This window comes from Hoplias malabaricus, chromosome 3, assembly GCF_029633855.1.
Source record: "Hoplias malabaricus isolate fHopMal1 chromosome 3, fHopMal1.hap1, whole genome shotgun sequence".
In the NCBI taxonomy this organism is placed as follows: domain Eukaryota; kingdom Metazoa; phylum Chordata; class Actinopteri; order Characiformes; family Erythrinidae; genus Hoplias; species Hoplias malabaricus.
The window spans coordinates 57,282,017-57,294,358 of NC_089802.1; the positions used below are offsets into that span (position 1 = coordinate 57,282,017).

At 39.7% G+C, this 12,342-nt stretch overlaps 2 protein-coding genes across 11 annotated transcripts in view; one reads left to right on the forward strand and one right to left on the reverse strand.

Moving 5' to 3' along the window:
- dock7 (dedicator of cytokinesis 7) overlaps positions 1–12,342 on the reverse strand; it is a 63,832-nt gene that overhangs the window by 33,741 nt on the left and 17,749 nt on the right. The gene's annotated exons all lie outside the window — the stretch shown is intronic.
- Positions 79–4,850, forward strand: angptl3 (angiopoietin-like 3). Its single transcript, XM_066664989.1, has 7 exons — positions 79–661; positions 891–1,001; positions 1,110–1,227; positions 1,319–1,432; positions 1,684–1,779; positions 2,379–2,651; positions 3,251–4,850. The coding sequence occupies exons 1-7, from the start codon at positions 158–160 to the stop codon at positions 3,415–3,417; spliced, it is 1,383 nt and encodes a 460-aa protein (XP_066521086.1). The 5' UTR covers positions 79–157; the 3' UTR covers positions 3,418–4,850.

Sequence of the window (12,342 nt, forward strand, 5' to 3'; positions counted from 1 at the left end):
ATCCCTCCTCCCCTCCCTGTGCAGAGGTATATATATTGAAGGCAGCAAGCTCACTTGCTGTTGTTCTCACAACAGGCAGGGAGAGGGAAAGAAGGAGGGCAGACACCACGTGTGATTAGACCAGAACTTAATGTAACCGCAGAAGTCTGAAATCAAAATGAAGGTTGCTGTCTTGATTTTCCTGGGGACCTTTAGCACCATTAGTGCAGCCCGGCAAACAGTCACTGAGCCACCCTTTCTCAACACTCCACAACCGACAGAATCCAGGTCCCGCTTTGCCATGCTTGACGATGTTCGTCTGCTGGCTAATGGCCTCCTCCAGCTTGGCCAGAGCCTGCGAGAATTTGTGCACAAAACCAAGGGGCAAATCAACGACATCTTCCAGAAGCTGAATATCTTTGACCGCTCTTTCTACCAGCTCTCGGTTGTGACCAGCGAGATCAAGGAAGAGGAAGAGAAGCTGAAGGAAACGACCAGCTTCTTGCAGGCCAATAATGAGGAGATCCGCAATTTGTCAATGGAGATCAACAGCAAGATCAATGGAATTCTGCAAGAGCGCAGTCACCTGCAGAGCAAAGTGGGCAGTCTGGAGGAAAAGCTGAAAGGCCTGTCTCAAAGCATGGTGCCCTTAGAACAGCTACAAGAGATCACAGCACTGAAGGTGAGTGGATCAGATTCAGATGACAAACATTTCCATCTCAGACTGCTATCTCTATATTTGTAAGCATACTGCACCAAGGTGGTTTTAAAGAATTCCTACTGCTTACAAAAATTATCATTCACATTTCAGAGCAAGAAACAAAGATAAAACATACAAACTGCTTGTCTCCACTATAATAAAATTGTAAATTGAAGAAACATAAGCACTGAAAAGTGGTTTATTGTTACAGGATCTAATCAATACTCAGGAGAAGACCATCAAAGACCTGCTGGTGTCAGTGAGAGAGCAGAATGAGCAGCTCAACTCTCAGAAAGACAAAATCAAAAGTTTAGAAGAGAAGGTACAAACAGTGCATTACATAAATATGCAAAGGCATCAGGTTAACTGAAGTGGTGCAGTGTTGTTAAGTCATAATTGCACTTGTTAAACTGTCACATAATCATTTCAGCTAAATTATGAAACTTTCCAAGAAACTGCTGACAAATCTGCAGAGTCAAGTCCAGAGTCACCAGAAATTTTGAAGTACCTAACAAGTACATCAACTAACTCAACTATGGAAACAAATGGTGAGAATATAGAGAAAATAACTCTAAATATAATCAATTAGTGAATATTTGAACTGTGCAGTGCTGTGCTCTTATAAACATTATCTTTCAGACCTTCCCACAGATTGCAGTGAAATGTTCAGTAGAGGACAGAGAAAAAGTGGAGTTTACCCAATCAAACCAAATCAATCAGAGCCATTCAACGTGTACTGCGAAATCAGCTTGGGTAAGAGTCAAACAATCTATTCAAGTCAACTCAACAATGATGTTGCCTACAAAAATCAGTAAAATACTTTGGATACAAGCTACAAATGAAATGCATCAGCTCAATGACCACATCTTGTTTCAGCCTTGTGACCCAAAATCTAATGGCACAGTTTGAATAATAGTTGCCAGTGAAATCACATTTTTCATTAAGCTTAAACCGACAAAACATCTAGTCTCTAAATATTCCCTCTACAATTCTTGGCTTTGCAGATGGGGCAGCTACAGTCATTCAACACCGACTGGATGGGTCTGTTGACTTCGACCAGAACTGGGACAAATATGAACTTGGATTTGGAAATTTGGAAAGTAGGTAAACAAAATGAATGCAATAAATAACAAATGACCAGCTAGAATTTAAGTCAAATACAGTCCATACTTTGTAAATCAATGCAAATTCTCTACACAATGCATCTTTGGGCATATTTGCTTACAATGTGAGCACTACTGCCTTCTGATTCTGCAGCAGCACACATTACATAAACTAAACTTGGAGTCTTGCCAACTGCAATTCAAACAGGCTTCGGGAGCAAATGTCTGGTGTCACTCCCAGCACACAATTATGTCACTGCACTCTGAAATACACCAGTAAAACATTGCCTACATGGGAGAAGAGAAGTTGACTTTCGGGTGAAATTGCAATTTCTCATTCCTCACAGTCCTCTCTGGGTGAATATTGAATGCTGCAGACTGACAAGTCAAATCTGCACAAAATAAACAGGTTTAAGATCTTGTTCAAAACCTGTCTTGAACCTTTCATGCTAATGAAAACCAAAATAAGATTGTTGTGAATGCCTGTGTAAGCTTTTACAAATGTTGACTGACAAAAGTAGTTCACCCAGAACAGCCCTAGCAAATTACATACTTTGAGATTCTCCTGCTCAATCAAGGTATCTTTTATGTTGCAGATGAATTTTGGCTGGGCTTGGCAAAAATCTACTCCATTGTCAAACAGGGTGAATATATTCTAAACATTCAGCTGGAGGACTGGAAAGAAGAGAAAAGATTCATTGAGTATATGTTCAGTCTGGACGGTCCAGAAACTCACTACACTATCCATCTCACACATCTGTCTGGAAATCTGCCGGATGCCATGAGCAACCACACGGGCATGATGTTTTCCACCAAAGACAACGACAATGACAACCATGAGGATTCCAATTGCGCCCGAAACTACACAGGTAAAACAAACACTTTCTACATATTGTAATGAGTATATTAAAGAATTTAACATTGAGCTTGAATAAAATGTGATTTACATAAAACATAATCTCATATATAACATCTTCACTGTCAAAAAAATATATGTATTTCCAAAACATCAACTGTAGAGGAGTAGGAAAAAGCAATGTATAGATTTTATACCAAGTATTTTTTGGAGCATTTCTATTGATCTATTCATCATTACATTTTTATATAATGTGAAGGACAGGTGTTGTGTTCAAATGTAGTAAACTAAAAATTGAAATAAAAAAAGAAGATATACATTTTTCCTTTGGGTTGCCATAATATAATCTGAATTTGAGAACTAGAATTCTGGAACACTACAATCAGTCTGCAAGTCACACACACAAAAAAAACCCAGTATATGCAGAAATTCTTGACATAAAATGGCCTATATATCTATAGAAAATATTAACATATTAGAATATAAACATTAAATTGTAATCACAATCCGCAAATCATTAAGCCAAATTTACAAACATACATATTCAGCTTTTAAATAACAGTCAGTCTTGACAATTTCACCAACTTAAATTCACATGCTGAAAATTTCCAGGTGGTTGGTGGTTCAACGCGTGTGGTGACACCAATCTAAATGGCCGATACACCTGGATGCGCTCAAGGAGTCGACCTCTGCGCAGAAAAGGCATCTACTGGAGACCAGGGAGAGGGAGCTCTTACTCCCTCAAATGTACAAAAATGTCCATTAGGCCATTGTCATAGTTCCAGTGATCACTAAATCCCATTGATTGGGCAACTCTCAATCAATGGAAAAAGGTCACACAGGCAGCAGTGACTCTGGCCAAAAGAAGTTGCTCCATCCACTCAGTCCAAATGTGCTGACTCGAAAAATGATGCAACTGCATCGGGTCAACAACCTCCGGCAGAAAGAGGCAGATATAAAGAAAAGGTCGCATGTGCAGTTTAGGTGTAAATAACTCTTTCTGAATGAAAATTGTTCACAGAGAACATAGGCATAGCTGAATGCACTTCTGATATAATAATCATGACCTGTTGCATGTTGATAGGAATTGTTATACTTGGTGTAGATCTATAAAAATAGTTTCAGATGTATCTGTGGAAGAAATCTAGAGTGTACCGATGCATCCCCATGTAATTGGGTTTAGTGTCTTGTTTTTATATTGCAGTTTAACTTAATACCGTATTTAAGCAGTGTTCATATTCGTGCTACATTAGTTGAGAAATGTGCTATGATAGAAGTAACCATTTGCTCCAATGTATTACTGAGTCATATTGACTCCTGGTTACACACCCAACTGTACAGTATTTTGTTTACGGATTTGTCTTCAAAAACAGGCTCATGCATCTTTTTATAACAAAAATAAAGAAACGTTCAACAACCCTATTTTTTGAGTCCAGAAATGTTTAGCATCGTGGAACAACTATAAACATAAAAGCAAATTTAAAAAGTTTGCAGCCTGCTATTTTTATCCAACAAGACATAAAATGCTTGGAAACGGTCGCAATGTTTGTCCCAGTGTCAGTGCAGTGCACAGATAAATGAACATCGAGAGGTTACTTGTGGACAAACAATGCTTTTGAAATATTCATACTTTATGCTACAAGTCTCATACAGCTTTGGTCATCTTTTGTAACTGTTCTGGGATGATGTTATTAAAATGTTTAATTTCATGTGTTGTGATATACAATGTAAAAACGTTTAAAAAAGCAATAGTAACAAATGTATGTGGAATCTATTACTTTGAATATATGTTAGGTTAAAAAGATTGAGTTTGTATAAAAAACTAGTCACATGACAAGACTTTATTTAAGAGCTTGACGGTGGCATTGTGGGAAAAAGACAAACAAGGATGCAGAGACAGGACTTAACGTCTCTAATAATTTAATCCTACATGTGGTCCAAGAGGCGCACACGGTAAAACGCTTTATAATTTGTGCATTTGTGTACTTTTACATGGACTAAATCTTACATATATGTGATTATATTAGAGTTCTCTGCTGTTTGTGTGCTATCATGTCTGGATTTGTTCAGTAATGGACACAGGCTTAAAAACCTTGAGGAGGGACCGATAGGATATATATTTCGAACTGAGTGTTTTTTGTTTATATTTTTTTTGTAGTTTTCACGGTGTCCGATGAAGAATAAGAGCAGGAAAGAGTGAGAAATAAAGCTTCAAAAGACATCTGTATGATGCGTGGCCGTTATTTGTTGGACCAGTGTAGCTACAGTGAAAACGTACCGCCATCGCGGCCGAGAGTCCAGAGTAAAAGTGAGAGCAGCACAGTCGCTGGAGCAACGCGTGGCCCAAAACGAGCTTGCTGAATCCACGGGAAAAGACAGAGGTTTGGCTGCTGGGAAGTGCAGCGTTTACCAGCGTAGTTTACAAATACAAAGCTCCTCTGCTCAGGCTTCGTTGTGCAGCGCCATTTTCAATTATCATCTTCATGCAGAACAGTGCGGCTCGCCTTCAGGTTTGACTGAAGCTACCTCTACAAGTTTAAGCACGTAAAAAAAAAAAAAAAAAAACCTGCCAAAAGAAATGCACTGATTTATTGATGAGAAAAGTAATTGATTTGTTATTCTTCTTTGATGAATGTATGATTGTCATTAATGCTCTAATGGTAATCAACAATAGTGCACTAGATAGTTTATTTGAGCGAATACATTAGTATCACTACTTACGTTGCACAGAGTTAAATAGCTGTTAATGTTAAACACATTTTAAGCAGTAACTTAGTGGTATACAGTGTGTTTTCTAAGACGTGTACAATGTCATATCAAGGAGAAAATTCACAGGGTGGTGAACAAATTGAGCCTTCTCAAATAGAATTAAATCAGTTTAATGAACAATCAAAATCACAGATGGATGATGTAGAACAGGATAGATTAGAGTCACTCAAATGTGGTAGCCATGCTAAATTAGAAATGCTCCAAACAGTTATGCTGGAGCCTACCTCCACCACTTCAAAGAGAGTAGAACCCAGGAAATCTTTACGGGAGAGAAAGATTACCCCAAAAATGCTGGAATTAATGCATCAAGAGGCTTCTCAGAGGGAGAATAAATTCATCATGCTATATAAACACTGGAAAGAACAAGCTAGAGTTATAAGAACGAAACTTAAAGAAGAGTGCTCTGACCAAGACTTGGCTGAAATGATGGATGTTATTGAAGGGCTGGAGACAAAACTTAAAGATACGTATGAAAAAATAAGATCTCAGCTGGCACCTTCTACTGAGGTTAGAAGAAAAATGGATTCCTGCATAGCAGTAACAACAGATTTGATGGGGCTAATGAAAGTGCGAATGAGTGAAGTGGGGCAGGAGGAATTTGATGCGAAAGCAGAAAATGCAAGGCTTCACAGAGTGCTTGATAGAGAGTATGCCCAGTCAATATTTGGGACGACAACCTCCAAATCAGTCAGAAGTTATCACTCTCACTCATCAGGACAGCAAAGCATTGCAGCAAAAATAGCAGAGTGTGCTGCTCAGTTGGCTGCAAAGAAGGCTGAAATAAAAATGGAAGAGGCAATTGCTACACAAAAACAAGAGCTTAAAAGATTAGAAAACCAGAGAGATCTTCAAGTAATAGCTGCTAAGCTTAAGGCATACTCTGAAGCCGACTCAGATGAGGCCAGTGAAGAGAGTAGAACAGAATGTAGTGAGGTAGCTGATTATCCTCAAGTACATTGTAAAGAAATTAAAAGGGAACAAGCATGTAAGAACAATGAGAATGAGCAAATAAATAATACTAACAATGAAGCTTCTTTAGCACAAGTCCTGCGGGACACAATGGTTCTTACTAGACTTCCTACACCTGAGCCTGGTATCTTCTCGGGGGACCCACTCAAATTTCTTGAGTGGAGCACAAGTTTCAAAGCACTTATAGAACGGCGATGCACAAGCCCAGCTGACAGGTTGTTCTACCTACAAAAATACATTAGTGGTGAGGCACGGTCTGTATTAGAAGGAAGCTTCTACAGGAAGGATGATGAAGCATACAAACAAGCATGGGAGACACTAAATGCTCGCTATGGCCACCCTTTTGTAATACAACGTGCATTTAGAGAAAAATTGAACAACTGGCCAAAGATTGGCTCGAGGGAGTCTGTTAAACTGAGACAATTCAGTGATTTTCTAGTAGCCTGTAGTAATGCTATGCCGTACGTTAAAGGGCGTCAGGTGTTAAATGACTGTGAAGAGAATCAAAGGATGCTTCAGAAAATCCCAGCCTGGGTGACCTCTTGCTGGAATCGTCATGTCACAAAGTGCTTGCGACAAAATAAGGAATATCCCAGTTTCAAAGATTTTTCTGAATTTATGGCACAAGAAGCAGAGATTGCATGCAATCCTATAACATCCTTTCATGCATTGAAACACACTGAAGAAAAGCCATGTAAAGAAATAAGGCGTCCAAAGGCTAATGCATTTATCACAAATGTGAAAGCATCAGATAAACTAAGTACAGCAGTGAAAACATGTACATACTGTGGAGAAAATCACTCCATCCACAAATGCCAGAATTTTGCTAATAAATCTGTTGATGACAAGAGAAGTTTCATATTTGACAATAACCTGTGCTTTGGCTGTCTTAGGAGAGGACACAATTCAAGGGAATGCAAGAATAAAGCTATTTGTGGCATATGTAAGAAACACCATCCAACACCACTTCACGAAGATCGTCCTTCTGCTGCTGCAATCTCAGTTTCTAATGGTCGGCAAATTGAAGAAAACACAACTTCCCTTTCTTGCTGCCTAGACCGAGGCGATGGTGGGAGCACATCCATGATAGTGCCTGTATGGCTTTCCACAACCACTCCCAAGGAAAAAGAGATCTTAGTGTATGCCTTATTGGATACACAGAGTAGCAACACCTTTGTAGACAGAGAGGTATGTGAAAAAATGGGGGCAGAGTTAGAGCCAGTCAAATTAAAGCTTACCACCATGATGGGAAAAGATTCCATTGTTCAGAGTGAAAGGGTTAGTGGACTTAGAGTTAGAGGGTTTTCCTCACCATGCTTTATTAACTTGCCGACTGCCTATACCAGAGATTTCATACCACTGGAACGTTCTCATATTCCTACCTCTGAAACGGCTAAAGGGTGGAAACATCTAAAGAGAATAGCACAGGAAATGCCACAGTTGATGAATTGTGAGGTTGGACTTCTTATTGGCTATGACTGCTCCAGGGCATTGGCTCCACGACAAGTCATCACAGGACATGATGATGAGCCATATGCCATCAACACTGATTTGGGTTGGAGTATAGTCGGCAGCTCAACAAAGGCTGCAAAGGCAACAGAAGTGACAGGTCTGTGTCATCGTGTGTCCGTCAAGGAAATCCCAACATTAACACCAACCGCCATTCTGAGGGCACTTGAATCGGACTTCAAAGACACAAACCATGGGCAAAAGAGCATATCACAAGAAGATATACAATTCTTGCAATTACTGAATAAAGGAATACGTCAGAATGTAGATGGTCACCTAGAAATGCCCCTTCCCTTTAAGACACGTCCACAACTGCCAGAAAATAAACATCTGGCTCTGGTTCGATTGAAACGCCTAAAAGGGAAATTTGAGAAAAACCCAAAATTCAAGGATGACTATTGCAAGTTTATGGAAGGTGTCCTTAAGGATGGTGAAGCTGAGAGAGCTGAAAACCAGTCCAAAGCAGGAAATATGTGGTATATTCCTCATCAAGGTGTTTATCACCCTAGAAAACCAGAAAAAATTAGGGTGGTTTTTGACTGTTCTGCCAAATATGGTGGCACAGCTTTGAATGATCACTTACTGACTGGACCTGATCTTACAAATGGACTGACAGGAGTGCTTTGCAGATTCCGTAACTTCCCAATCGCAGTCATCTGTGATGTAGAAAAAATGTTTCACAGGTTCCATGTAAATCACGATGACAGAGATTTTTTAAGATTCCTGTGGTGGGAAAACAGTGATACGAATACAGAGCCAAAGGAGTATCGCATGAAGGTCCATCTGTTTGGAGCAGCTTCCTCTCCTGGCTGTGCAAATTATGGAATGAAATATCTTGCAAGCCAAAATGAGAAGAAGTATCCTGCAGCAGCCAGTTTCATCAGGAGGAACTTTTACGTTGATGATGGGCTTATCAGCATGGAGTCTGTGGATTCAGCTATCAAGCTAATAAAGGAGGCACAAAATGTGTGTGCGAAAGGGAGATTGCATCTCCACAAATTCATCTCCAATAACAGAGAAGTCTTGGAGTCGGTCCCTGAAAGTGAACGAGCTAATGGAATCCAAGATGTAGACTTGAATCATGAAGAGCTTCCATTTCAACATGTGTTGGGAGTAAGGTGGAGTGCAAACAGCGATACCTTCTCCTTTAAAGTTACCCTGGATGAGAAACCAGCAACACGGAGAGGACTACTCTCAACTGTAGCTTCTGTGTTTGACCCATTAGGATTCCTAGCTCCCTTTGTCCTTCTGGGAAAGAAAATACTACAGGAGATATGTCGAAAGGGTATTGGATGGGATGAACCACTGCCCTCACAATTAAAGCCACAGTGGGAGAGTTGGCTAAATGGCCTAGAGGATCTGCAGAAACTCCAGATCCCGAGGTGCTTCATTCCTGAAAATCTAAGGAAAGTCCAAAGAACTGAACTACATCATTTTTCGGATGCAAGCAGCCATGGATATGGTCAATGTTCATATATTCGAATAGTGATTGAAGATAAAGTGCACTGCTCTCTAGTCATAGGTAAGGCAAGGGTTGCACCCATAAAGGTTGTAACCATACCAAGGCTGGAGTTAACAGCTGCAGTGGTTTCCTCAGCAGTCAGCCGTATGTTAAGGGAGGAGCTGGAGATTAAAATTGACCAGGAGTACTTCTGGACAGATTCACAGGTAGTCTTGGGATATATTCATAATGAAGCCCGACGATTTCATGTTTTTGTTGCCAATCGAGTCCAACAAATCAGAGAAGTAACTGATCCAGCTCAGTGGTACTATATAGACACTGACCAAAATCCAGCAGATCACGCCTCCAGAGGCCTCAAGGTGGCAGATTTGATGAGTTCAGATTGGCTTACTGGACCCAAGTTCCTGTGGGAAAGAGAGATTGTCACACCAATATCAGCACCTGGGCTTCTAGTGGGTGATCCTGAAATCAAAACAACACAGGCACTACAAGCAAGAGTATTAGAAGAGAACAATTTCTTGGACAGACTGGAAAGGTTCTCAAAATGGCATACAGCATTGAATGTCATAGCTCGAATTCAACAACTAAGGAAAAGAGCAAAAACTTCAGAATTCTTAAATGTAGAAGACAGAAGAAATGCCAGTTTGGTACTTGTAAAATTAGCGCAAAAGCATGCATTCAAGGATGAAATGCAAATACTGAGACATGGCAAACTTCCCAATAACCATCGATTGTTTCAGCTTGACCCAGTAATATTAGACGATGTTCTAAGGGTGGGAGGACGATTAAAGAATGCTTCTCTACCTCTTGACTTGAAGCATCCAGTAATCCTACCAAAAGATGGTGTGGTCACACGTTTGATCTTAGATTACTGCCATGAAAAAACTCGGCATCAAGGTAGAGGACAAACCCTTAATGAATTGAGAGCAAATGGCTACTGGATTTTAGGTGGCAGCAAAGTAGTGGCGAATCACATTAAGCAATGTGTTACATGTAGGAGAATTCGCAGGCCAACAGAAACACAAATGATGGCTGATCTACCTGCTAGCAGGGTCAATCCTTCACCCCCATTTTCCTACTGTGGAATGGACTGTTTTGGACCATTTCATACTAAACAGGGTCGTAAAGAGTATAAGAGATATGGGCTCATATTTACCTGTCTGTCCTCGAGGGCAATTCACATAGAAATGCTTGAAGACCTAACAACTGATGCCTTCATAAATGCCTTTCGTTGTTTTATAGCAATTCGAGGTGCTGTAAGGCAAATCAGATCAGATCAAGGGACCAATTTTGTCGGGGCTAAAAATGTATGGGCAAAAAATTTAAAAGAATTAGACCAAAAAAGATTGACTGCCTTTCTTGTTGAAAAACAATGTGACTTCACAATGAATGTACCTGCCAGCCACATGGGAGGTGCTTGGGAAAGGCAGATCAGGACAATTAGGAGCGTTCTAAACTGTGTCCTTTCACAGAGCTCAGGAAGATTAGATGATGCTTCTTTAAGAACATTTTTCTACGAATCCATGTCAATCATAAATAGCCGACCACTTACAGCCGACTACATCAGCGATCCCAAAGGTCTAGAACCACTTACGCCAAATCATTTACTTACCATGAAGTCCTCTGTTCCGCTGCCTCCACCAGGACAATTTGTTGCAGAAGATCTGTATGCTAGAAAAAGATGGCGCAAAGTGCAGTATCTCACTGAGCAGTTTTGGAGTAGATGGAGGAAAGAGTATTTAGCAAACATCACTCTTAGGCAACGCTGGCACTCTCCAAGACGAAATGTGCAGATTGGGGATATTGTAATTATCAAAGAGGAACAGACTCCCCGCAATGACTGGAGACTTGGAAGAGTACTTGATGTTTGTAAAGATGAGGATGGTCTGGTGCGCAAAGCCACAATACAAATTGGAAATCGAAAGCTAGAAAAGGAAGGTCAAAGTCAAATTAATCCATCCATTATTGAACGTCCTATTCATAAATTAGTTGTACTTATAGAAAACAACTAGAATGTTTGGAATGGTTGGAATTTACCTTTAATACATTTGCTTAGGGAGTTTAAAATACCAGTGTATATTTTGACGTGTTTTCCTTTAAAAATACAGTTCTTAAAATTACTAGATTTATTGACATTTTGGATAAGGGTTATCATAAATCATAGTAATTTGGTGGGAGTGTAACTGTTCTGGGATGATGTTATTAAAATGTTTAATTTCATGTGTTGTGATATACAATGTAAAAACGTTTAAAAAAGCAATAGTAACAAATGTATGTGGAATCTATTACTTTGAATATATGTTAGGTTAAAAAGATTGAGTTTGTATAAAAAACTAGTCACATGACAAGACTTTATTTAAGAGCTTGACGGTGGCATTGTGGGAAAAAGACAAACAAGGATGCAGAGACAGGACTTAACGTCTCTAATAATTTAATCCTACATGTGGTCCAAGAGGCGCACACGGTAAAACGCTTTATAATTTGTGCATTTGTGTACTTTTACATGGACTAAATCTTACATATATGTGATTATATTAGAGTTCTCTGCTGTTTGTGTGCTATCATGTCTGGATTTGTTCAGTAATGGACACAGGCTTAAAAACCTTGAGGAGGGACCGATAGGATATATATTTCGAACTGAGTGTTTTTTGTTTATATTTTTTTTGTAGTTTTCACGGTGTCCGATGAAGAATAAGAGCAGGAAAGAGTGAGAAATAAAGCTTCAAAAGACATCTGTATGATGCGTGGCCGTTATTTGTTGGACCAGTGTAGCTACATCTTTGTCTATGCTTAGTAGCATAAATATCAAGAAGACAAATGTGTTTACAGGAATTCTAACCTCTCCAACCAGCATGACTGAGAATGAGACTGGCCTAGAAGACTGCTCTCATGCAATGCCAACCTTGTTATCTACTAACAGACAAACATGTCCTTTGTAGAGAGCAATGTCAACATAACCAGATGATAAAAGAAGGTCTCCGCCTGAGAGACCTTG